The sequence below is a fragment of the Phacochoerus africanus genome, chromosome 11 (genome assembly GCF_016906955.1).
Source record: "Phacochoerus africanus isolate WHEZ1 chromosome 11, ROS_Pafr_v1, whole genome shotgun sequence".
NCBI lineage: Eukaryota > Metazoa > Chordata > Mammalia > Artiodactyla > Suidae > Phacochoerus > Phacochoerus africanus.
In genome coordinates this window covers 97,618,176-97,644,447 of record NC_062554.1, presented here as the reverse complement: position 1 = coordinate 97,644,447, position 26,272 = coordinate 97,618,176, and the positions used below count along the sequence as shown (strand labels likewise).

General features: G+C 32.7%; 1 protein-coding gene across 4 annotated transcripts in view; it reads right to left on the bottom strand.

The window, feature by feature from the left end:
• CACNA2D1 (calcium voltage-gated channel auxiliary subunit alpha2delta 1) overlaps positions 1-26,272 on the bottom strand; it is a 482,485-nt gene that overhangs the window by 62,752 nt on the left and 393,461 nt on the right. For 2 of the 4 annotated variants that reach the window (XM_047752036.1, XM_047752039.1), the window contains exons 14-22: positions 25,028-25,077; positions 23,562-23,651; positions 19,111-19,188; positions 16,837-16,911; positions 16,477-16,551; positions 13,112-13,168; positions 9,237-9,308; positions 7,066-7,137; positions 4,306-4,367 (exon numbers count right to left, since the gene is read on the bottom strand). In XM_047752036.1, coding sequence (XP_047607992.1) covers positions 4,306-4,367; positions 7,066-7,137; positions 9,237-9,308; positions 13,112-13,168; positions 16,477-16,551; positions 16,837-16,911; positions 19,111-19,188; positions 23,562-23,651; positions 25,028-25,077 — 631 coding nt within the window. The remainder of the gene's footprint in view (positions 1-4,305; positions 4,368-7,065; positions 7,138-9,236; positions 9,309-13,111; positions 13,169-16,476; positions 16,552-16,836; positions 16,912-19,110; positions 19,189-23,561; positions 23,652-25,027; positions 25,078-26,272) is intronic. The other 2 variants (XM_047752037.1, XM_047752038.1) reach the window with 2 other exon arrangements.

Below are 26,272 nucleotides of genomic sequence, written 5' to 3'. Positions count from 1 at the left end.
AGAGAAACTTCAAATTAAAACTGATAACATTATATCATGTGGCTGCTACAATGTCACACACAAGCTTGGGTTACATCTCATGTACCATAAAAAATAGTGTGGAAACCCATGAGGAACAGTTTTAAAATTAACATATCAAATATACATTTTATTGGTCTGCAAATCTCAGGTTATTAATAGCTATACTTTATTTCATAGAAAAATATAGCTACACTTAATTTACTGATTTTTTTTTTGAGGCAACAGTTATTTCTTCATCCTATAACAGATAAGATCTTTAATCAACATTCCAAGTCAATGATGCTGCCATATGCAGTGTTTGCTATCTCTCTCCTTATTAAACCAACAGACCAAGGCTGCTTTATTTTCTCCTAGGGATTAAATTCTAATAAAGCCAGTGACCACCAGATGGATGGTCACCCATGTAATATTTCTGTGACTCCTATAAACATGGTTAATTTAGTTAAACGGAATATAATGCATTTTCAACTCAATCATTTACAGCACCATAAAATACAACTCTTCATCAAAAGAGAGAGCATTCTATTAAAATATTACTATTTCCAAAATATAGTTAATCAAGTTAATTAAGGCTTAAAGAGACAGAAAGCACTAAGTAAAATTTGATACATCATTAAAGAAAAACACTGCCATTTCACCTTCAATTTAGATGTAATATTTTGTTCTAATTTGTTATTTGTGAATTGATTTGTAGAAATTCAGGGGAGTACTTATAAATGGAAATTGATTTGATCTGGACTAATGGTAGATTTGTGAAGGGAATGTGTGAAGAAAACAAACACAAGTGGTGAAGTTGAAGCCTGTCCAGAGGACAGTGATTTTTGTAGAGGGAGTGCAGTAGAAGAAACAACAATTACACAGGTTAGGGAAGGAATGTGTGAGAGAATTTCAGATCTGAGAGTCCAAACTTAAAACTTGGATGAAAATGCAAGAGACTGAAGTTGTGTGAACAAAGAGAGACCTACTCAGAACTTGAGCTAATCTGGTCACCTGTGTTCATGAGTGGGTTTGTGAGGTGAGGTAAAATAAGAATTTAAAATTCCCCCAGAGTGTAATTACAACTGCAGTATGAGCAACCATCATACTGACTGTTAGGGACAAAAAAGGAACAGTTTTTCTATCTTGTAATCTGTCTGTCTAAGACACAAAGGAAGAAAGCACATTCCTACATGTGCATCTAGCACTTTGTTTTATCATGAAATCATCTCTCAAGAGACAGGCTCCCAGATTTCCTCTCTGCCATCACACCTTTTGATAAGCTTATCCAAAAAATGAAAAGTGGCAATACACATGGAAGAGGAAGGAAAATAACAATTTAGGTAGGTACATAAAGATTGTATAAAGTTTAACGAGATGCCTAATAGAAATGAGAGACAGAAATTAGTAGACAGACACAAGTAAAATAATTTAAACAGTGGTTCTAGTCTTTCTCACTAGATTCAAATTTATGTCAAAAACTGAAAAAATGGAGAAAGGCTGGAAAATGTAGTATATCATGACATTAATATCATGTGCTTCTCTTTTGATATAATCTGTCTGTCATTCTCAGGATCACAAAAGACAATGGCATCCTATGATAACCACATTACAGCTCTAGGGAAATGCCCAGCACTCAAGGCCCCCTGAAAAGTTATGTGTATGATCTGGGGCAGAGTGGGGGAGGGGTATTGTTTGGTTTTATTTGGAAAGTAACAGTTGAGCCCATTGTAGACTATTAACTAGGCTACATATTAACTGCCTATTAATACACAGTCAGAGAGTCCTTCATATTAGAATATTTCAATGGAAATTTGGATACTGTTATCTGAATTTGACAGAATGAGTCAAATTGAAAATTTAATTGTGTAAATATTTACAGAATGTCCACTGTGTGCCACTGTATTATGAGTGAAGAATTCAAAACTAAATGAAGAAGGCAACAAACTTAGAATCTAACAATCTTAGAAACTTGCCCTCTTATAACTTGAGATAAACAATTAATTGTAGAAATAAATTTCTTTATATATGCTTCATGTATATGTGTGTATATATATGTGTATATATATAAATATACATATATATATAAATCAAATGATGATGAGGCACTGGACATTTTAAGTAGAATTATTGGGGAAGACCTTATTGAGAAGACAAAAACTAGTTGAAGGGGTGAGGATGGGATACATATGTGAATACCTAGGGAAAAATCACCCTAGGCAGAAATAACTTTAGGTGCAAAGGTCCTGAGGCAGAATGGCCCAATGATTATGAGGAAGATGGTGTAGCTTAAGAAGGTGGTTCAGTGGAGGATCGAGACAGAACTTCAGAGAACTGATAGTAAATGAGGTCAGATGCCCTGACAAACTTTGGATTTTTACAGTGATTAACATAGCAAATTCCTGGAGAATTTTGAGTAGAGAAGTGAAACAATGTATTTCAAGCATTAATAAAATCACTCTTGTTACTGCATTGTGAATAGAAATAGAAATAGTAGATGAAAATATATATGCAAGTAGTTATGTACTGTGGTGTATTTCTCTGTGAAAAAGGAAATAAAGACATCACCTGAGAGAAAATGGATGGAAAAGAGATTCGGGTTTAAGGAAGAAGAGAAGCTATCACAAGTCATCTAGAGGCATACTAAATTTACTGCACTATGGATATTACCAGGACCACTGAGTTCCATTTGAGGTTAGAGGTCCTGAATTTTAGGTGATGTTATCAAAAAATATTTTACTTCTCCCATTTGTAGCTGTGTGGATGCAGTGTGGTGTTGGTAATAATTTAATTTAACCAGCACTGGGATTGACCAAACTGCTTTTTGCCAAACCTAAGTATTTGATGTAGGGAATTGACGATATGTTTAACAGTGTGAATGTATTAAGACTCTAGGAATTCATGCTGAATAAAGAGGGGTAACAAGGACATGAAGAAGACACGAGCTCTGAAAAGGTAGAAGGGCTGATAGATTTCAGGTCTCAGTTGAGGCAAATGATTGTAGCAGTTGGGCTTTCAGAGGAAAGGGTAGGAAGTTAAACGTAGTAATCTGAAAGTTGGATAAGAATATCACATTAAGATTACGAAGGAGTTGAAGTCCTAATGCTAGAGTTGTAAAACACGACTTCGGAATATGGAGCTAAGATAGGGGAATAATAGGATCATCAGAGAAGAGGAGAAAGAAAAAAAAAAAAAAGAGAGAGAGTCCAGGCACCAAAAAATCATTTCTGTCAATGGTATTTAAAGTGTGCCCGGGAACCTGGCCATTTGCAAAATATATATTACCAGCTCATGACTAGTTAGTACAGAAATTGAGATTAAGCATTTAGAAATGTTTATAGCAATTTGACAGACTAATTTTATGTCTATGGAATATAATAAAAAATTTTCAGCTTGAATTTTTCATCTCTTTCAAAGTTTATTTCAGTATTTTATTTAACATAAATGTGGGTACATTGCAAATAGTTTGAGAAGCAGCAATCCATGAGAATGGAGGGAAGGGTGGCAATCATCCTTGAACCAAAATATTAGAGGAATGAGAGGGAGATGACTGTTCAAAGGGAGGAGTAGAGGGTGGTATGGTCTGATGACATGAGATCCACAGATGGGGTGTTAGAGGGAGGAAGAGAGAACAAGTTAACAAGAAGGACATGTTCATATCTGCCTTGATATTATGAAGATGTGGGAAGCAGGACCACAGGGAAAGCTTTGACCTTAGAGTAAGAGCAAGTGAAGAAAACAATGAGTGATGAAGAATGGAGAATTTCCAAGAAATTTTAGGGTGCTAGTCTGTCCAGTTTTCCAAGGTACATTCAATTGGACAAGTCAGGATATTACAGAATTTCTACACATGGGGTTAAATGCTATATTTATTGAATATTTTATATCATACTATGATGTTATGTTTTATTATTAAGTTAATTTGCAACTTAAATGTAAGTGATGTAAATTAAATGACAATTTAAATGAGGAGGTAAGTCATGACTACAAAGTAAGAAGATTTTGTCGACATTTATTATTACTAACATAAATATACAAAACACCAAATATATGTATATCATATAAGCCTTCATTTCTAAAGCTTATATTCCTAGCCTTTTCCCACTTTTTCCCCTTTGAAAATAAGAATCTATAATTCTAATGCATTTTAATATTGGAAAGGATAACATTTCAATTTTAACTGCATTAAAAATAGTTTGAAAATGAATATATAAAAAATATTAATCCAATGGAAAATGGCTACTAAAAATAGGTGAAAGACAACTGAATAACCCATTATACAGCACACATATAAAAATAGTTAATTACCTGTAATCTGTGCCATTGACAGGAGTCCATGTATATGTCCTGTTTCCTTTGTCAATATATCTCTAAAAAATAGTTGGACATGGTTATTATCACTTTTTATTCTATGTGGATTTATATAAAGAGCAGAACACTAGGATCTATTTACAAGTTTAGCGGTCACTCAATACCCTTCTTCACATGTCTGATGTATTCTATAATTATCTATTATTTATGGGTGTGTATTTGAAGCAAAATTTTAGGACCAAAAAAATACCCACAGATAAGTTTTAAGAAGTTTAAGCATGAGATCTTATGAATTTATGCCAAATTATTGACCTTCAAACTTGAAAAACATTTCCTGAAAAATAAATTTTAATAATAGGAATCTAAAATATTAGATATATCCATAGTAGAGAATGAAAATGTTTAAGAGAATATCAGGCATACCAGGCAAAATTATTCAGAAAGTGAAAGACAAACATCATATGATTGCACTTGTACGTGGAATCTAAAAAAAGATACAAAAGAACTTATTTGCAGAACAAAAATAGACGCATGGACTTTGAAAACTTATGGTTACCAAAGGGAACAGGTAGAGAGAGGGACGGCCTGGGGATTTGGGATTGACATATGCACACTGAGGTATATGGAATGATCGGCCAATGAGGACTTGCTGTATAGCACTGAAAATTCTATGCAATATTCTGTGATAATCTATGTGGGAAAAGAATCTATGTGGGAAAAGAATCTGCAAGAGAATGGATGTATGTACATGTATAACTGATCACTTTGTTGTACAGCAGAAATTATCGCAAACTTGTAACAATCAACAATACTTCAATAAAACTTTAGAAAATGGAAAAAAAAAGAATATCAGGCAGTTCATGCAGTCAGTGTGTCTTAGATCCAAATGTATGATTAGTATATTACTATTCTTATTCAGCCATTATTGTAATATTTAGCTATCATAAGAGACTAATTACTCAGTATCACTGAAAGTTAGAAAAGCAATTACATCCACCAGGTAAACTGAGTACAAAGCTAAATAACTTCATGGATATTGAATCTTTCTTACATAGGTACTGAATAGCAGTGAAGAAATTATAATTCATTCTTCTATTAGGTATAGTGATGATATATATGTAGCTTCTAATATTTTTAGTTACCTCCAGCTTTATCATCCTCATCAGAATAATAACATTCACTTAAGTATTACTTGGTATTAGGCAATATGCTAAGCATTTTACAGTCATTGTCTTAGTTAATCGAACCCCTGGAGTAAATGAAACACTCTTTTTTCCTAACATTTACAGATGAAGAAATTAGTCTTAAAGAGGGCTTTAATTGGCAGGATGAAGGAAAATGTATGATGCAAAGTTCATTTTATAAAAACTATATAATGTTGCCTCTATACATCAAATATCCCCATGGCTTTACTGATGTGTGTGGAGGATGAGCATTATTTTCAGACACATAATGTTCTTAAAATAATTAAAAGAAGTAAGGTTTACATATTTCTTACTACTTATAAAAAACCTTGTCAAGCAAGTGTTGTTCAGCAAGTTTTAAGAAATAAAAGCAAAAGTAGTATCAGATTAGGGAAATAAACATAAAATATTTTCTTCAGTAATAATACTGAAAAGTCTAAGGTGGGTATTAGTCAAAAAGAATTTACAGCAAATCGAAGGAGAACTATCAAAAGTAACTTAATATAATTAAAATTGATTTTTAAGTTGAGGAAAGAATGTGCAGGTCAAAGAGTTGTTGTTGGCAGAATAACGGAGAAGTTGGCAGAACTGCTGAATGGTTTACATCTTCCTTCTAAAAACTGACAGGGTAAATGGCTCGGCTAATGGCTAAGTAAACAAAACTGATGTTTCTACAAAGACTGAAATTGATATATACCTCCCTGTATGTTTGGTCAATGGATACTCATAATATTAAAATGAGGAAAGTCACGTCATAAAAATAGGAAGCACTACATTACATCCTAGCTCCATCTCAGGGAAAGATCTGCTGAGAAATTCTGGAGAAATATCACATTTAAAATGGATGAGATTGTGAAAGGAAGAACATAAGATCTATTAAAAAAGCTTAAATTAAATTTCCAGGCTCAAAGGCTTCTGGGTTCTATACTTTTCAAATACGCAAATGTATGTGTGTATTTATTTACTCCACGTATGACTGATACAGATAGACATAATTCTCATATACAAGGAGTTTTTCCACGTCAATATAAAATAAGTTGCTACAGAGCTGTGCCAGTAATTTATGTGCGAGGTCTACTATCCCTTGATTTAATTTCATATTTAAATGCAAGATGATAGTGTAAACAACAAACAAAAACTAAAAAAAAGCTTTTTAAATTAATGTATGGAACTCAACAGTACATCTGCGGACACAAGCCATGTAAAACATACTGCTATTAAGTAGTAACTTCAAATCTGTATGATTGAATTGGCCTAAAAGTAATGGCACAACATGTTGTGTGCTCTGTTTCTTATAACAATAAAAAAATGGAAACAAAATATAATTTTCAACATTTTGTTAACAATATAAGAATACATCATGAAATCTAAAGCCACATTATTTTATAAAAATTTCAGTTAAAAATCTTATTGAAAATATAATTCCAGCAAAGAGTAATTTTAAAAATTCTGGTTTACCAGAAACATCCCTTCTTTATAAATAAATATTGCTTTACTAAATTAGATATATCACCAATATCAATCATTATTAATTTATTTTAAAATTTAAGAATAAACCGGACTTAATTCTTACCTCATCTTGAGATTTAACCAGAGTTCTGAATGTTTTTTCTCCACTTTCTCCATCTATCATTTTATTTCGGATCTAAGGGAAAATGAAACAATTACTTTGTTGCAGATCCTCAATTGACCTACTGAAGTAGGAAAATAGTCTTTTAAAAATAACTACCTTATCATTATTTTTCATTATCTGGAAATAACCAGATAATTCTTAACAAAATATTTTCAACTATTCATTAATTTTTGAAATGTAATTAATAAAATGATGGTCAATTACTTTATGAAACTGACAGGAAACTGAGACTTGAGAGGTTAAATAATATTATTAGAGTTACTGAGGGGTGTGAGTCCAAAAATGAAGCTTTACACCATTATGTGATCCTACTTTATCCTGTCACAACACTTTACAACAACTACTCATTAATCACTGAAACATCCCAGTACTATGCTTTGGTCTAGGGTCATTATAATAAATAGATTCTATTGTTTCACACTGAGACAGTAAATGTGTAATACATGTAAAATAGTACAGGTTAAAACACTGTGACAAATTATAAAAAAAAAATGTGGTATTTGAATAGATAAGAGGATTTAATCCATCTGAAAGAAACTTAAAAATCTCTGCTCTGGAGCACAAGGTCCTGATGCAAATCCTGGTTCTGCTATTTAAGCTGACTAACTGGAGATAAGCTCTTTAATGTCCTATAGCTCAAATATACCATCAGTACAACAGAAATAATAGTAATAGTCATGATAATAAAGTCTCCTTTTAGTGTCTGTTAGTATTCACTGTAGGTATCTGGGTGCTCCTATATTAGGGGCATATATATTGACGATTGTAATATCCTCTTCTTGAATGGATCCTTTTATCATTAAATAGTATCCTTCTTTGTCTTCCTCATTGGCCTTCATTTTAAAGTCTATTTTGTCTGTATGGCAACTCCTGCTTTCCTGTCTTGTCCATTGGCATGAAGTATCTTTTCCCATCCCCTCACTTTCAATCTATACATGTCCTTTGCCCTAAAGTGAGTCTCTTGTAGACAGCAGATTGTAGGTTTTTGCTTTTTTATCCAATTTGTCACTCTTTGTCTTTTGATTGGAGCATTCAGTCCATTGACATTTAAGGTGATTATTGATAGATACGTATTTACTGCCATTTTAGACCTTGTTTTCCAATTGACTCTTTGTTTCTCTTCTCTTCTTTTTTTGGTTGTATGGTTTCCATTTGTTTTATGCTTGAGTACTTTTCTTTTCAGTTTTTGTGAATGTAATGTTTGGTTTTCATTTGTGGTTGCCCTGTTTTTTAAGTATGTTAACCCCTCCTGTATCTGCTTGCTTTAGCCTGATTGCCACATAGGCTCAAGCACATCATTAAAATAAAAAAAAAATTATATGGGAACTATGACTAGTCACTTAAGATGGAGCATAATAATGTGAGAAAAAAGAACGTATACATGTATGTGTAACTGGGTCACAATGCTGTACAGTAGAAAATTGACAAAAACACTATAAACCAGCTATAATGGAAAACAATAAAAATCATTATAAAAAAAGATCACATGAAAAGGGACGAATATTTTAAATTGGGTATGACCTTAGTTTTTTTTCTTTCTCTTTCCCCAGATAGAATTATTTTAGTATTTTGGTACAACTGTAATTTGTAAATTTCAGTTAAAAAACATAGAGGAGAATGTTGCTATAGAGTTAAAAAAAAAAGTGGGAGGGAATATAACCATTCAACTCTCCAGTGAGCAATGTGAGGAAAGAAGCTGCCATGTTTGTCTTTGTATTCAAAACTGATAAAGTTCTATTTTATTTCAAAATCAAAATTGCATGTCAGTTCCTTTGAGAGGGCCTTCCCTATTAATAAGGATAATAATAATAATTATTATTATTTTGTCTTTTGTCCTTTCTGGGCTGCACCAGCAGCACATGGAGGTTCCCAGGCTAGGGGTCCAATTGGAGTTGTAGCTACCAGGCTACACCAGAGCCACGGCAACGTGGGATCCGAGCCATGTCTGCAACCTACACCACAGCTCACAGCAATGCCAGATCAATAAGGATAACTATTAATAATAACATTTATTGAGTAAACAATAATGTGTCAGTCATGTATGTGTGTGGACTGGAAGAATCCCAGCATCTGACCTGAGGGTGTTGTCCAGGTCAACTGATTACACTCACCTCCACTTTAATATCATTCTCTAATTCTGCATCAAGGAAATCCAAGGTTACTGGCTCCTGAGATTTGGGGTTCTACACAGAAAATAATAATTAAGCATATATGACACTGTAAAATGATGCTGTATGTAGAATAATTCAAGAGAGATTTAAATATGAAATTAACGCCATAGAAGTCACTTACCTAAGGTATATTAAAGAGCTGACAAAATAAGTGTATAAAATATATTATTTCACGTATATTTTAAAAATAATAAATACGCTAGGGATTTGAGTTTTAAATGCAGCAGACATTTTAATTAAATAGCAACTTGAGATAGTTTTGAATACTGTGTTAGCACATTTATAATCACAAATCCTGCAGGAATATGACTTTTGAAGATGCACTTACAGCTTTTTTTCTTTAACTGGAATTTGAAAAGAGCAAAATACAGCCATATGGATAACATATTTGGCAATAAAACAAAGGTGACATGTAAGTAATACACATTCTTTGTATTCTATAAAAATAAGAAATTATATGAGGGAAAAGTTTTAAAATATTTGAACGTGCTAGGTAAAACAAACTTCTAAATTTATTCTTCCTTCTTAAAATGCATAAAGAAAAGATGCAAGTTTGCTTCATATATTTGAACCTCAGAAATTTTGTATTAATTTTTAATAAGTCAAATTAAGTTCAATTTTATAAGATAAAGTTTGTGGTTAAGCATAAGGATTTTAATAAAGATTAGCTTTTATGATTGAAGTCTAACTGAAATAACTCCTAGGTTTACTAAACATTATTTTCCTGCTTTGACATCTCTTACTGATCTTCTTGATTGTGTGTAATAAGAAGTAAAATTCACTATGGAACAGCAGGCAGATTATTTATTTATATAAATACATCAAATACAAATGAAGCTGTTAACTTGGTAAATTTACCTCCCATAACATTTAAAAAAATTGTCAATCATAAAATGAGGATATCAAAATATATGATGAACAAAAAATACTATTCGCTTATAACACTAAGTAATGTAACATGCCGTAGCTGGATTTCAAAGCTCACAAGAACATAGAATAGGTATCTACAATTTTACAATTACAAAATTTTTAATTTTTAATGTTTACTAAAATAAATACCATAAACTATGATAATTAATTAGAAGTAATAAATACAAATTATGTTATTAAGGTTATTAGAATTTTAGTTATGTCAGCCACACAGGCTCTTTGAAAATATGTTCAGATCATCATTATCCTAATCTCTGTATTGGGAGGACTGGCCACTGAAGCCAATAATTTAAAATGTATTAAAATTAAACCTATCACAAATGCTGAATGACACAGTAAACATGGTATTTATAATTATGACAAAAATGCCTTCAAATGTATAACTCAATTTAAATAATGAAAACATACTCATGGGTTTTGATGAATGGGGATTCTTAAAGGTAAATTTAAAAAATCTCAAATGTGCCTAGCACGTCTATTGAAAAAAATATTTGTGGCCTATGAACTTGATATCTACACTCAGAAGGTGCTAGAATACTGAAAAGTATTAGACTATTCAATAGGTGAAAATACTGATCATTGCTGAGGCAGCATCTCACTGCTTCACAATCAAACACCCTTTAGAAAAGTAAATATGTTTAAATATGTTTAAGTAAATATGAAATATGTTTCATAAGAAGAAAATAAAAATTAGCATTGAAAATAAGTCTAGTCTTTTGTTTAAAAAACTGAGAAAGTCTCTATGAAAAGGATGTTTCAAAGTTGACAATATTATTTAGAATTGCTTAAAGTCCTAGGAAATAAATTATTTTCACACAAACACCCTCATATCAGCGTTAAAAATTTAACTCATTGCAAAACGAAGACAAAATAACCAAAATGATAAAATATAAACAGAAATAAGAATATTATCTTACATGCAATGGATAATGCATAGCATGACCAGACCCAAACAGCATGCATGAAGGAGGCATTATCAGGAAGAATTGGCAATATGAAGATCATGTCCCAATCCAACATATAAAGACACAGAGGAAAAGGAAATCATAAAAGAAAAATGTCAATGCATAATTTAGACTTTTGAAATGGCAATCTGGCTGACCACTTGTTAAAGACCCATCACAGGTACAGTGACTGAAAAATTCAAAAGCAGAATCTTCTCATCAGAAAGCACCAAAGAGAAGCCTGAGAATAGAATCCAGTCCCTATACTTCTAATACTTCTGTTTGATATTTTAAATATCTAAAATTCTCACTTATAAAATTTGCATAGCAACTGATATAACAACCATACTATTAGTGGAACTAAAACAAAAGGCAGAATGTAGTGTTGTTAAATTTTTAAGTTGAAATAATTACCAATTAGTATTATTCCAAATACTGAATAGTTCAAAAAATATTTTCCAAATTTAGAAGTCTTATGTGGTTGCTAGTTTGCCATTTGAAGTTTCCTTAGAAGGAAAACAAAAATAAAACAAACCATTTTTTAGCTTGTTTATTTTAAAATTGTATCACAATATTTACATGCAATATTTGAAAATACTGTAAAACCAAAAAAAAAAAAAATCACTAAAATGTACATGACTGCAATGAGTATAATTTAAGATAATCCACAAAAAGAAGTAGGCAAGAAGTAATATAAATCAATTTACAAAATCAAGAAAAGGCATAAATACAATTTTAACCTCTGCAGGAATCATAAAAATTATGAAGACTTATATAAGATGAAATTTAGATTGTCAAAGAATTCTAAAGCTAGAAGGAAACTGAAGCTGATTAACCCACTGGTTCTACACTTCAGAATTACCTGGGAAGCTTTAACACTATTCAGAAGCCTGGGTCCCATCCCTGGCCAAACTAAATCAGAATCTTCAGGAGATGGAGCTTGGGATCGATCGATAGATCTATCTATCCATCTATCATCTACCCGTATCATATATACATATATATTTAATTTCCTAGGTTAACATACTATGTAGGGTAGAAAACAATTATTAGTTTAATCTTCCTGCTTTTCAGATGAAGAAACTATAATACTATGGCGTTTGGTGAACTACTCAAGGATATAGTGTTGGTTATAAGTAAAACAAACTGCAACTCGGTTCTGCTAATTCGTTCCTTAATGATCTCTTCTTAATACTATACTACCTCTTCACTATAATATCACCAGCTTTTAAATGAAATAATAGGCTTATATCTAAAACCTTACGTCATACTGAATTTTTTTTTTGAAATTCTGAAATGCTCTTACTAAATTTTATTCAACTGTAGGAAGTATCTTTTTAGGCTGATTATTTCTGGTTCACTTATAGAAATACACATACACGGGATAATGTTTAAACTGCCGACAGAGAAGAGAATTTGCAGTGAGTTTACCAGACAATATTTATTTGCAATTTCAGACAATTTTTAATTAGGTGAAGGGAAATTTCTCTAAGTGCTAATCCAAAAATACTTTTAGAAACTCAAAAGAATGTTTGGATTAAATTGTGTGATTTATAGAAATTATATATCAGAATTGTATTTTTATTTCCATTTAGAAGTTAGTTTTACAAGCAAATTGTTAGGATTATAAGGATTTAACACAAATTTCACAATATTTAATAACATTTCATTTTAAGAAGCCATCTCATTGTGATTACCCTGATTGTTAACATTATTATTACATAATTTGCTAGCAATCTTTAGTCAGCAAATGCATACCCTCTGCCATCATTAATAAGATTTTGCTCCATTTTATTGAGAAATGATGCTCATAGTCGTCTCATGCTCTGGAAGCTTGATGTCAGGAAAGGCGGCATTAATTATATGCTTTTAGGAAGAGAAGCTTAATCTCAACTCTGATTTAGCAAATTTGAAGGCACTGCTGACTTCATTCACAGTTACCTGAACATTGGGTCTCCTTTTTCTTAAATTAATTGTTGGTATACCTACACCAATAGGCTGAAGCAACAGAAAGATGGTAATTCATCATACTACATAGCAACATGGGTAAGGTTTCTATCCTATCGTCAGTTTTGGTCAGGTATTTCAACCATCAGAAACAGGCATCATAAAATTCATGAGGAGACAATAAAGTGAAAGTTCAAAAGTAATTTCAGTGAATAAAAATAATTTTATGCTAGTAAAAATACTCAAAAAGTTTTTAGCAAAAATACTCAAAAAGTTTTTAGCAAAAAATTTTATGCTAGTAAAAATACTCAAAATGCTTTTAGTATTTTCCTTTTATTTCTAGAAAAAAGTGGGAAAGTAGGAAATGAGAAAGACGGTTTGTCTCAGATAACTTTTATGATGATTTAAAAAAAAAAAAAAAAGCAGGATGGGAGTTCCAGTGTGGCTCAGTGGTAAGGAATCTGGCAATTATCCATGAGGTTGTGGGTTTGATCCCTGGCCTTACTCAGTGGGTTAAGGATCTGGTGTTGCTGTGAGCTGTAGTGTAGCTCAGATCCTGTGTTGCTGTGGCATAGGCTGGCAGCTGCAGCTCTGTTTCAGCCCCTAGCCTGGGAAATTCCATATGCCCTAAAAAGAAAAAAAAAAGAATTTTTAAAGAAGTTATATGAATCAAATGTGTTAAAATATAGATATTATAGGATACTGAAGTCTTAATCGTAAAACCTTAAAATTTGTGCCTTTGGTAGTGATACCAAATGTGCTATCTGTGGGACAAATGGAGAATTAAATGATAACACGGTAGGTTTATTTTAAATATGGACTTCTCAAATGTAAATAATGCATAATTTCCTATACAATAAATATTTCATGAGACTGATAAAAATGAGGTATCTAATAAGCATACCCAATCTGGTTATTTCAATGACACAAAAAGGAAGAACTCTAAGACGACACAAAAAGGAAGAACTCTAAGACGCATTTTGGAATAAAAGAGGTTACATAAGTTAGCTTCTGTCAATAGGTAGTCATGGTGGAGACAGCACATTTGAGAAGATAACTAATGATTTCCTAGAAAAGCAGCTATACAAAAGAGTCATAGCTACTTTACTTCCTGATATTCTTGGCTTTAGGACACTTATTCTGCCTTCCACAAATTTCAAAACTGTATTTATCAATTTCTAAAACAACTATCTTACACTATCATTCTTCAGGTTCCTATATCTGAATAGCAAGCACTGTCACTCACAAAAAGAAATTATAATATTTAATGATGAGAATTAACAAGCATATTTAATTCACAAGCATTAATTTTAGAAAAAATATTTACTGTTCAAACATTTTATTTTTAATAGTTTTCTAAAATAATATTTTCTTCTAAAAGTTTTTCTGTTGCATACTTGCTTTTAGTAATGTCCTACATAAAAACATGAAAAGCTAATATAATCTTGAGGAAAAATCACCTGGGCTTTATTTAATACAGATTTCTATAGAATTTCTATTTTCTTTGTAACTTTATGAATTTCAGTAAATTGACTATTTCTTATATGAGCCAAATATATGTTAACAGCATTCAAATAGTCATAAAATATTTTCTACATAAATACTGGTTATTAGTACAAGAATGTAGAAAAATGGAAAACCCTTTTAAAATAAATACCTCTAAATGATAGATTTATATATACATCATATGTGCATTATTTTCATTATTTTTTTTTATTATTTTTTGTATGATCTATTTTAGTTCCTTTTGGGGAAGGAGTTGAGACCTGAAATCATAAAAGTAGGGATCTTTCACACCCTTCAGGGCGTTACATTATTACTGCATTTAAATCACTTTACTTATGGCAATATAATTTAAAACACACTGGATATACAAACATAATACAAAATATATAAACATAAAAATAATACTGCAAATTTCTAAAAAATCTTAAAAAAGATAAAAATTTTCAATTACAGAAAAATCATAGTATAATCAGCCAATTATAAACAACTATTAAAAGTGACTTTAAATGACGTGTTTTTAAAGAGCTATGATAGACTAATAATAATGTGAAAAAATGTTTATACCACATTTATAATTAAATAAAACTTTAAAAATAATGCAGGGTGATCAGCAACTACATATGATTAGCAAATACTTAGATAATAATGTATTTTATATGAAAAAAATAATTAAGTCTGAAGTGAGAAATAAAGTACAGATATTAATTTTAGCAATTCATTTTTACATTCAACATCAATGGTCCTTGTTTTTTGTGGGTTTTTGGGGAGTTTTTTTGGCCACAGTGTGCAAAGGCTTGATGTGAGATCCCAGTTCCCAGACCAAGGATTGAACCCAGGTTAATTAAGGTGGTGAAAATGTTAGTCCTAACCACTAGATTACCAGGGAACTCCTTCAACTTAGTATTTTTTGAACAGTATTTAATGACTCAGCTTTTGTGTGTGTATGTATCTGTGGGTATGCACATACTTGTATGTGTCCTAAAATAGCAAATATCCATGACTAGGGAGAAGGAAATAGTATACATAAGTCTCCATATGTTTCCCTATGGGATGGTTTAAAGTATCTTTAATATTATCTTCAAAGATAAACAATAACTTGAAGATGCTAATATAATTTCAAAGATAAACAATAACTTAAAGATGCTCTTATGCCAAATTTCTTCTAGATAATTATGTAAGCTTTATCCTACCTGTGAAACGTTCATGAAAAGTAAAATGAGTTGGATGAGACATTTAGGAAAGTATTTTACATCTTGAGAAATCAGGCATAAAGATTAGGATAAAATGGTTCACGTACAGAATTTTATCATTTCCATATAACTCACTGGTTAATAAACCCTTCCCATTCCTGAAGTCAACCCCATTGAGTTTTACTTATTGAATTCCATATATATCTTTACAAGTAGAAAGAAAAACACTCTGAGAAATAGAAGGGTAAGATAATTACTAGAAGAAAAGGGCAATGGGAATGGTTCATGTAATGAGCAACATGAATGATGCTATCAGATGTTGACACCTATCTAGGCAGCTTCCTTGACTACCTTATAGCTTTAATCAAAGTAACAAGTGTAATGTGTGAAGCTCACACCCAGGAGGTGTTAATGGCTGCCTTTGAGGTAGGAACACTGGTCAGCTAGATAGAATATTGGCAAGCTAAATTGGCAAGAGAAAATGAAAACTGCTTTCACATCTGTATATATTATAAACTGTGGTTTTGTCATCTATTAACATTACAGTTACAACATTCCTCTATACTTAGTGCTATATAGTGAATTTAAGAATGATTAACCTACTAAGAACCTTAATCCTTAATTTTGCAGATACTAATCACTGTAAACAAATTATATACATACCTTTGGCTGAAGATTTGGATGTAATAAAACATAGCCATTAGGATCAATTGCAAAGTAATAGCCATTGGGGCACAGCTGCAAATGATGTGAAATGAAAAAAAAAAAAAAAAAAACCCTTAAAGATTGCTGAGTCACATTCAGAAATCCACAGAAATCTTTTAAAAAAATTCTTACATACATATTTTAAAGCAAAAAAGGATAACATGGTATCATATTCTTTTAATATCACCTTTAATATTAATTTCTTTGCCAAGATAACTGCACATAATTTCTGAGAATGACTTGTGCTTTAAGGACAAGCTATATTAGTACAGAGTTTTAAAACAGAAAAAAATATCAAAAGAGTAAACTTCATCTTACTGTAAAACGTGGTGTCAGTCTTTTAATATCTTCCAAAGATACATCAACTCCCATCACACCAAGAATCAGCTGGTTCTATAAGACAGGAAAAAAGGTAATATACTTTATACCAAACATTGACATATTTCTCCATAATTAATATATATATATTCATCTTTTTGCATAACAATGGTTGTATTCCATACTAGTTTAAATATATATACACATACATACACATACACACACACACACAAATAGATGAGGGTGAGGTACCTTTGATATCAGTTTTCAGTAATTCTTTGATTATTTTTCCACAACTATATCATTATTATTTAGTTCAAAAAGTGAAATCTTTTTTTTTAAACAAGAAACACTTTTATTTATTTATTTATTTATTTTTGTCTTTTTGCTATTTCTTGGGCCGCTCCCGCGGCATATAGAGGTTCCCAGGCTAGGGGTCGAATCGGAGCTGTAGCCGCCGGCCTACACCAGAGCCACAGCAATGCGGGATCCGAGCCGCGTCTGCAACCTACACCACAGCTCATGGCAACGCCGGATTGTTAACCCACTGAGCAAGGGCAGGAACCGAACCCGCAACCTCATGGTTCCTAGTCGGATTCGTTAACCACTGCGCCACGACGGGAACTCCAAAAAGTGAAATCTTAATGATTAAAGCTAAGATACAAATGATACGTGAAATTTTCAATTTGATACTTCTTGTACACATTACGCCTAATTTTTATTTTAATTGCTACTGTACAGTCAGCAGCTGTAGTTGTGTGTGTGTGTGTGTAAAATGACTTTGTGGTAAACTATGATTAAGAAATCACAAAAATATCTAGCTTAAAGTTAATTAGGCAATATAGAATGAAAAAACCATGGATGTTTGCTGCTGATAATGCCTACGTATGTGTGAAAAGCAAGAGATCGTATTTGTAATAAAATAGTAGAAATCCTCAAAACACTAACTTCTAAATACCAAAAAAATGGGCATCACAGTTTAGGTTGGAAATCAAAAAGGCCATGTGGTAAATTGCTATCATAATTTTCTGTGGGACACAGGATTGAAATAGTGTTAAAATTTAGAATCAGGAATTGTTGTCTTAAATATAATTACATAAATTATAAAATAAATCAAATGTTACAAAGGAAATCATAAAATTCAGTGAGTAGTTACTATAAGAACACTTTAAATTTTGTGTAGGGGCACACAGCATGAGAAAGAAGAACTGTGCTCTTTTCCCATGAACCAATCCTAGTCGGAGCAGATTCCCCCAATTTAGCAATCCCTTAGTCTGTTTGAGGAGTTAGAGAATTACTCCTTCATGAGTTATGATAATTAGAAGCAGCATGTATGTAAGAATGGTAATGGGCCCCCAAAGAGGAATAACCAGTGTTTTCTATGGCCACATTATTAAAATAAGGAGTGCAACTAAAATTTGTAATATGTGAACAAATAATGCTTATGTACAACAGACTTCATTATATCATAAACCAGAAATAAATTTCCCTCAAATCAGGAATGTCAACCAAACTATAAAATGAGTATTAAAAATCTTAACTTCCTCTCCATTCTTAAATTCCTCCTAATGCATGCTAAGAAATTGGAATGTAAACCTACTATTAAATCAAGTGTTTTAAAAAAAATGAGACAGTTTAACAAAGTACAATATACATATTTTTAAAAACTTTTAGACCTTTAAATCGGTAGCACTTATTACATTATTACCAGTGCTACAGAAATTAAGATTTTTTTTTATGAAACTTGTCATTTTCCCGAATCTTAGAAAAAAGAAAAAAAAAAGGAATTAAGAGAATTATTCATTTAAATCAGATCCTTAAGTTACATGACAATTAAAAAGAAACCCTATTATTTGAATGGGAGTTGGAATAAGAGTGATTCTATAAAGGTATCTATATACACCTGATACAAACATCAACATGGTTTTTTTGTGTTTTTCTTTCTAAACTCCAAGGATAGCTCATACACATTTAAAAATGCACACAATAGTACTGCCCATTCATCATGTAATTTCTCCCAGAGTCTGAACTTGTGTTCTCATCAGGTCATAGTTAAATACAGTTAAGCGAATCTTGGCTCTGGGGAACCAAGAACTTGACCTGCATTTCCTTTTTCCCAGGTGGTTATCACATAGGCAGCTGTTGCCTTTCACTTTGGACCTCATGAGAGAGTTACATTGTATGTATTTCCTTATAGAAATATCTTATCCACACTGAGCTTCAACGTCATAGTTTATCATTTATTATTATTAATTTTATCAATTAACTTTTAACCTTTAAGTTCGTCTTATTTTCATTTTGGCCGGTTATATTGAAGACCGGAAGAGTTCCAGTAATGACAAGTCCCAGTTCCTAAAAATAGATTCAGAGAGAAAAGGCAAATTAAATTACAATTTAGACTTTGTCATTTTGCATTAGTCTTTGATATCTGACAGTGCATTTTATAGTTATGCTATAAACAGCCCCCCAAAGAATATAGTCATTGATTTTGAAAGCTTATTTAAAAAAAAATCAGTGAAAATATCCTGGAAATAAGCAGAATCTAGTAGGGAGTTTTTAAAGCATGCAACATCTAATTCTTAAGATAGCATTGCAAATAACTTTAAAAATAAAATTACACCAAACATTTCAGTAATCCTGACCCTCCACTCTTTTTTTCCTTAGTGGATGACAGTTCACCTAATATAAGGGGCCTCAAAGAGCAGAGTGATATTAAAATACTGTTTCAATGATTTATTTAACCTTATTTTGTTGTAGCTTAATTCTTATTTTTTTTCACACCCTAAGCCAAAGGGTTCATGCTAAATCACAGATGTGTAGCAGAATAACATAAACAGAAAATACATGCTATTGATCCTGCATTCTCTGGAATATTCTAGGTAAGTAGTTAGCAATATCATTTCTTTTCTTCTTGAAAAAGAAGTGATACTGCTTTTAAATAGTTTCCAAAATCAGTAATAGTTTTTAACAAAGTAAAATGATGCAACAAGACACCTGCAAGCATCAAATGTGAAAATCTAGTCGTGAACCAGTTCAGCAGAACAAAAATAATCTCATAGTTTAATCAGCATGCAGATAATTTCATACGTTACATGAATCCATAGAGATTAGTTGGAATAAACTGATTTTCAAGTCAGAGGTCACTTTTTTATTACTCCCATCTGCAGCAATTATATATATTTTTACCACTATTTCATGTCAAAATGGCATTCTCAACAACATCACTCTTTAATTTAAAAATTATTGTTGCAAATTTTGAATTTATTAGTAAAATATTAGTAATCTTTCTGTGAATAAGACCCCAAACCCAAATCTCACGACTCCTGCTCTAATTCTAGAAACAGCATAGTCTCATAAAGAAAATGTCTTACGTTATGGTTTATTATTACACATGTAGGAAGCTCAAAAACAACGGGAACTTAAAAACTGAGTTAGTTCGGAAGGACAACCATAAGCTTTCAGCAGAATAAGATATCAAATTGTTTGGGAACAAAAAAATTAAGGAAATGACTACACGTAGTTGTCTACATGACGATATACATGTTGACTCTCAGTCCTAAGAAAGAATATTTGACCATGAGAACTTCCTTAATTTAATATGCAAATTAATACTCACAATGAAAACTTTCTGCCTCAATAAAGTCAAATTACAGATAATTCATTAACCTAGTATCCAAAAGATAACAATATCCTTGGGTGCTCAAGTCCCTTATATAAAATGGGTAGTATTTGCATATAACCTATACACATTCTCCCATAGACTTCGAATCATGTCTAGACTACTTTAATACCTAATACAATGCAAAGACTATGTAAATAGTTGTAAATACAATGTAAATGTTATACAAATAGTTGCCTGTGTTTGGCAAATTTAAGTTTTGCTTTTCAGAACTTTCTGAAATATTTTTTTTTCCCCTGAATATTTTTAATCTCCAGTTGGTTGCATCTGCATGCATGGGATCCATGGATATGAAAGACCGACTATATACATATATGGGCAGTTTTAAAAATGGTAGCATGATATATAAGATAAGGTATATATTAGATACAACCTTTTTCTTTATATTACTTTTATATTTATACAGAATTTCATAATTTGCTTCTAAATATGGTAATATGTGCCCTAAAATGAAATATTAGGTTTCTAACATATCAGACAAAAATACTCATCAGTGCCTAACTTCAATTTTCTCTTTTTTTCATTAAGCACACCAAAAAAAAATTGTACTCTATTCCCAGGCAATGTGCAAGTCTTTAGAGAATTAAAAGAGAACTACAACAAGGTTTCTGTTTTCCCAGAATTCATTTGATATTTATTTTTTAGAATACAACTCTTTTCATATCTCTAATAAGAACTTTATCTCCCAAGTAAAATGAACCCTCCACAATATCATCCCAAACTTGTTTCTGTTCGTATTTCCCATTATCTCCAAAAGTGAGTGAGGTATCATTCTTTCAATATACATAGCACTTCTCCAGTTTTCATACTGCACATCCTTTCTATAATTTCACTACTCATCACCAATTGAAGAACACTTAGCAAGACTCAAATATTTAGCTAAAATGACACCATCTTTTTAACCCCAGGCTACTCTCCCTAAATATATGGACTTCTTCCTTCTGAATATCCAGAGCTCTTTTCATTCTTCTAATTATATTTATTACATTTAGTCTTGTAATATTTTTACCTTTTTCTTCTTAATTTGACCAGAATATACATTTAAATCTGCTATGTGCAGAGATTATAAACAAATAATTAGAAATACAAAATGGGCACTTTTTGTTCTCAAATCAGTAAAAAGAATGCTTTTTATATCCACTGACTAGCCAATTCATGTGCCTCATTTGTTTTCTTTTTTTTTACAGTTAGTTTCCGCTTGTAGAAGAGCATATTTGGAACCAAAATCTCTTCCTAATGTCATTTGTGCTATCAGTAAGAACCTTACCAATAATGCAGACATGCTGGTTAATGAACTTCTGGTCATAGGAAATACAACAGGGCATAATTATTGACTCCTACTATCATACTCTGTTCTGTGATGGATTTGGATATATGAAACATTTTGACCATTGCTTTAGATGACCATGTGACCTTAAATAAATATGTGATGTCAAGAAAGAACACTGGACAGTAATTTTAGTGAGGGCTTGAGGTAAGCAAGCTTCACTTTATCTTCCTTAGCATGCAAGGCTGCTGCTAATAGTGCCTATGTTTCTTGTAACTTCCTGTATATGTTTATTTTACAAGAACCAAATGATAAGTAATTCTAAATGGGTTGCATTCTGTCCTTTGGGTTCATCATTGTTTCAGAAAAGTAGTATCAGCATATAACGGAACTCCAAGTAAGCCTTAAAGGGGTTATTGAATCAGCATTTACTTTTCAGGGCTTAGTATTTTAATTCTCTCTGATATACTACATTAGTGAAATTATTAATAAAGTCTATCATTAAGTTAAGCATATGAATACATCTTAAGTATGATGATTACTACTTGCAAGTAAAAATAATATTCAAACATGATTTCTCAACTTTGGCCCTACTGACATATTGACCTGCATAATTCTGTGGGATATGTGTCGGGGGGTGGTATGTGGCTGTTGCTCTGGTGGGTGAGAGAGTGGGTTGTTTTGGTTCTGTGTACTGTGAAATGTTTAACAGCATCTCTGGCATCTATTGACTGGATGCCAGTAGCAAACCCTCCCTATCTGAGTCATGACAATAAATAATACCTAAAGATATTTCCAAATGACCTGAGGGGAAAAATTACCCCCAGTTGAGAACCATTGCTTTGAAATATGATGGCCTACTTTTACTAAAATTTCACTTATGCAGTGTACAATTTATCAGGTTTTTTTTGTTGTTGTTGTTGATATTTCATACCAGATTTGTTCACTTCAATGGCCTATTTCCATAAATGCTTGGGGTTGAACCTAAAACAAGAAATTACAGGAGTTCCTGTCATGGCTCAGTGGTTAATGAATCCGACTGGGAACCATGGGTTGTAGGTTCGATACCTGGCCTTGCTTGGTGGGTTAAGGATCTGGCATTGCTGTGAGCTATGGTGTAGGTCACAGATGTGGCTCAGATCCTGCATTACTGTGGCTCTGGTATAGGCCGGCAGCTACAGCTCCGATTAGACCCTTAGCCTGGGAAACTCCATATGCCACGGGAGCAGCCCTAGAAAAGGCAAAAAAGACAAAAAAAAAGAAGAAGAAATTACATATGAAGAGGTGATTGGGTCTGTGATTATTCCAGGATAGGGTAAGATATCTGTTTATCTAATTGCATGTATTTCTGAGTTTTGTTGAGAGTAGGTCGAGATATGGAGGATACATGTGCTTTTGCTCACTGAAGTCTACTTTGTAAATATTTCTTTACAATTCTTATTCAAAATCAGCAGTAAGTGGTATCAATTCACACAACTTTACTATTTTTTTTAACACAGAAATTCAAAAAATTATCAAAATGCCCTTCAGTTCAAGATTCAAGTGTTGAAATTCTACATTCTCAATGGCAACTAGAAAATAACACTTTACCTTTGTGGTTCTCTACAAGCCTAGGTTTTTATGCAAATTATCTAAACTCTTGCAAAGAAGGCTGTGACAGAAGGAATTTTGAAAGGGTTTAATGAAGAGAAAAAGAGAAGTGGAACCTAGAAAGAAGCAGAAGTGGAAGGCAGTGTCTGCTTCCATCAGGACAGTCTTTGCATGAAGAGCCTAGCTTACCAGTGCATCCAGGTACACGTTTGTCCACTGGACTTGCTTAGCTTTGTCTCCTGCTAAAACCATTGGTCTTCCCAGAACATCCAAATATTCCTATTTATACACACATAAAAAAGTTAAATAGTTGAAAACTAGGAATGCAGTGGTAAAATGAAACAAAACAAAATTCATAGAGAAAAAATTATCTTTAGTTAAAAATGAAGGTAGAATCAGAATTATTAAGAGTTAAGCATATAATCATTTAATTCCTACTTTGGGTACTCCATAAATGGTATGTCTGCATACTTAGAATCAACAATATTTGACTTACATTCTTTATACAAAGTATCTACCCCAGTTTTTTTCTGGTAATAAAACATTCTCTTTCTGAGGTACAGTCAATGATAAGTGAAATAGGTTCCTTGTGAATTGTTTTATGTTAATCTAACCTATTTAAGGCTCTGTGATTTACTGGATGGAACTGCACAAATTTGAAATAATAAAGCAGCCACAAACTTGTTTTCATATCACAGACTATTTGGCTGAAATTCAAAACTACATTTAAACGTATCAAAAAATAAATGAAATACTGTGCCAAATCTAGACATCAGGCACAAATGCAGCTGCTGTATCATTTCAAAATTCAATGTATTCAGTATTCATTTCCACAAATGCAATGCTATTTGTGCTAAATTTTGATTTATTCTATTTTGTAGCTCCTCAGTTATATTTTAAAATGAATAATGATTTTAAATAGCAAGTTATAAATATTTTAAAATAACATATATTTAAATTAACATACTTGCTTCAATCTACCTAGTTACTTAACAAGCATGTTTTCAACTGAATGGCTGGAGGAAAATCATATCCTTGTTGTAAGTTGTAGTAACTACTGTTTAATTTTCTATGTTGCACCTACAACTTGGAGAAACTCACTTAAATGAGCGGCCATAAAATCAAGTTCAAATTACATGATGAGTTGTTAGTAAACTGATTTTATTTACTTCTAGGATATTTTTAAAATTTGAGAAGAAAAATATACTCATTTTCTTTACCCAAGTTTTAGATGTTTAAAAATACTTGGAACCTTAGTGAAATAATAACCAATACATTACTCGTGACGCTCATCATTTTATTACAAATATAGTAGTATAAATCATTTATTCATTTTCACCTATTTTCTCTATATTGAGTATATTTAAAGAAGAAAAGAAATATCTTAGTTTGAAAAAATACTTTAGGAATTCCCGTCATGGCTAGCGGAAATGAATCTGACTAGTATCCATGAGGATATCCATGGCCTCGCTCAGTGGGTTAAGGATCAGCGTTGCTGTGATCTGTGGTATAGGCTGCAGACACAACTCGGATCTGACATGGCTGTGGCTGTGGTGTAGGCCAGCATCTACAGCTCTAATTAAACCCCTAACCTGGGAATCTCCATAAGCTGCAAGAGCGGCCCTAGAGAGACCAAAAAAAAAAAATAACCATACCTGAGTATTGATTCTGATTGCTCCAATGGAAGGAATTTCATAGTAATAACCTGAAATATATACATATATACAGATTAATACAAATAAACATTTTAATAAAGGCCCACAACATTATTTTATGGTTCTGTAGGAGAAAAGAACATTTTTTCACTTCTAATTGAGCAAACACTTCTAACTAGCAAACACTGATAAATTTGGAAAATATCTGATTAATATGTACTCATAGCAAATGCAAAGGCTTTATGAGAAATTTGAGTACATTTCTTAGATTGCAAAAAATAAATGTTATTTTTCCACAGAGCAGTAGAGAACCTGGTATCATTAAAGTCTTTTTACAGAGCATGATCAAGACGGTGGAGGAGTAAGATGGTGCTCCCCTTCTCCCACAAACACATCAAAAAAAACCCATCTACACGTAGAACAATGGTACAGAACACCTACTGAACTCTGGCAGAAGACTTTAAACTTCCAAAAAGGGTAAGAAATTCTCCACATAACTGGATAGAACAAAAGGAAAGAGAGAGAGAGAGAAGAGAAAAAAATGTTATCAGATGGAGACCAGCACTCTTGAGAGAGAGCTGTGAAAGAGGAAAGGAACCCACAGCCTGGGATGCCACCTAACTGACAGAGAGATCAGCTGGTATGGAGGGGGAACCTCAAAGCCCCAGAGAAAAGTACAGCAGCAAGCCTGAGGAGGGCAAAGTAGATAGAGAGCTGCAGAGACTATCTGTACCACGGCCCCTGGACAACACACTCTGAGATGATCGAGTGTGGTCTCAGCACTGAGACTCAAGCTTCAGAGGTCAGTTCTGGGGAGTGGACTAGGATTGGCTGTGTGGTCACAGCCTGAGGGGGTAAGGAGCCGTGTGCCAAGGGCTAGGGAGCTGAGCACCACAGCTGAGGGAGTACGGGAGGAGGCTGGGGACCACAGGAGAAGCAAGGTGCCACTGTTGACGTGGGTGAGAAGAGAAGGGGCAGGACCACTATAGGAGTATCTTTCTCTGTGCACACACAGGCTCTTGGGCTGCGGATCATCTCCTACATGGGATACAGGCAGCTGGGGCAAATCACCACAGGCATCTCAGACTCCAGAGGTGGGTGTGGCACGCCACCACTAGGGGTCCTGGAACAGACATCACCTGTGGCCCCATTCACCTCAGGGGTCACTGCAAAGGAGGGCAGTCCAACTAAGCACCATGCATTTTGCTTATTCCCCTGGGAATGCACTGGCCTGCTGTTACTGCT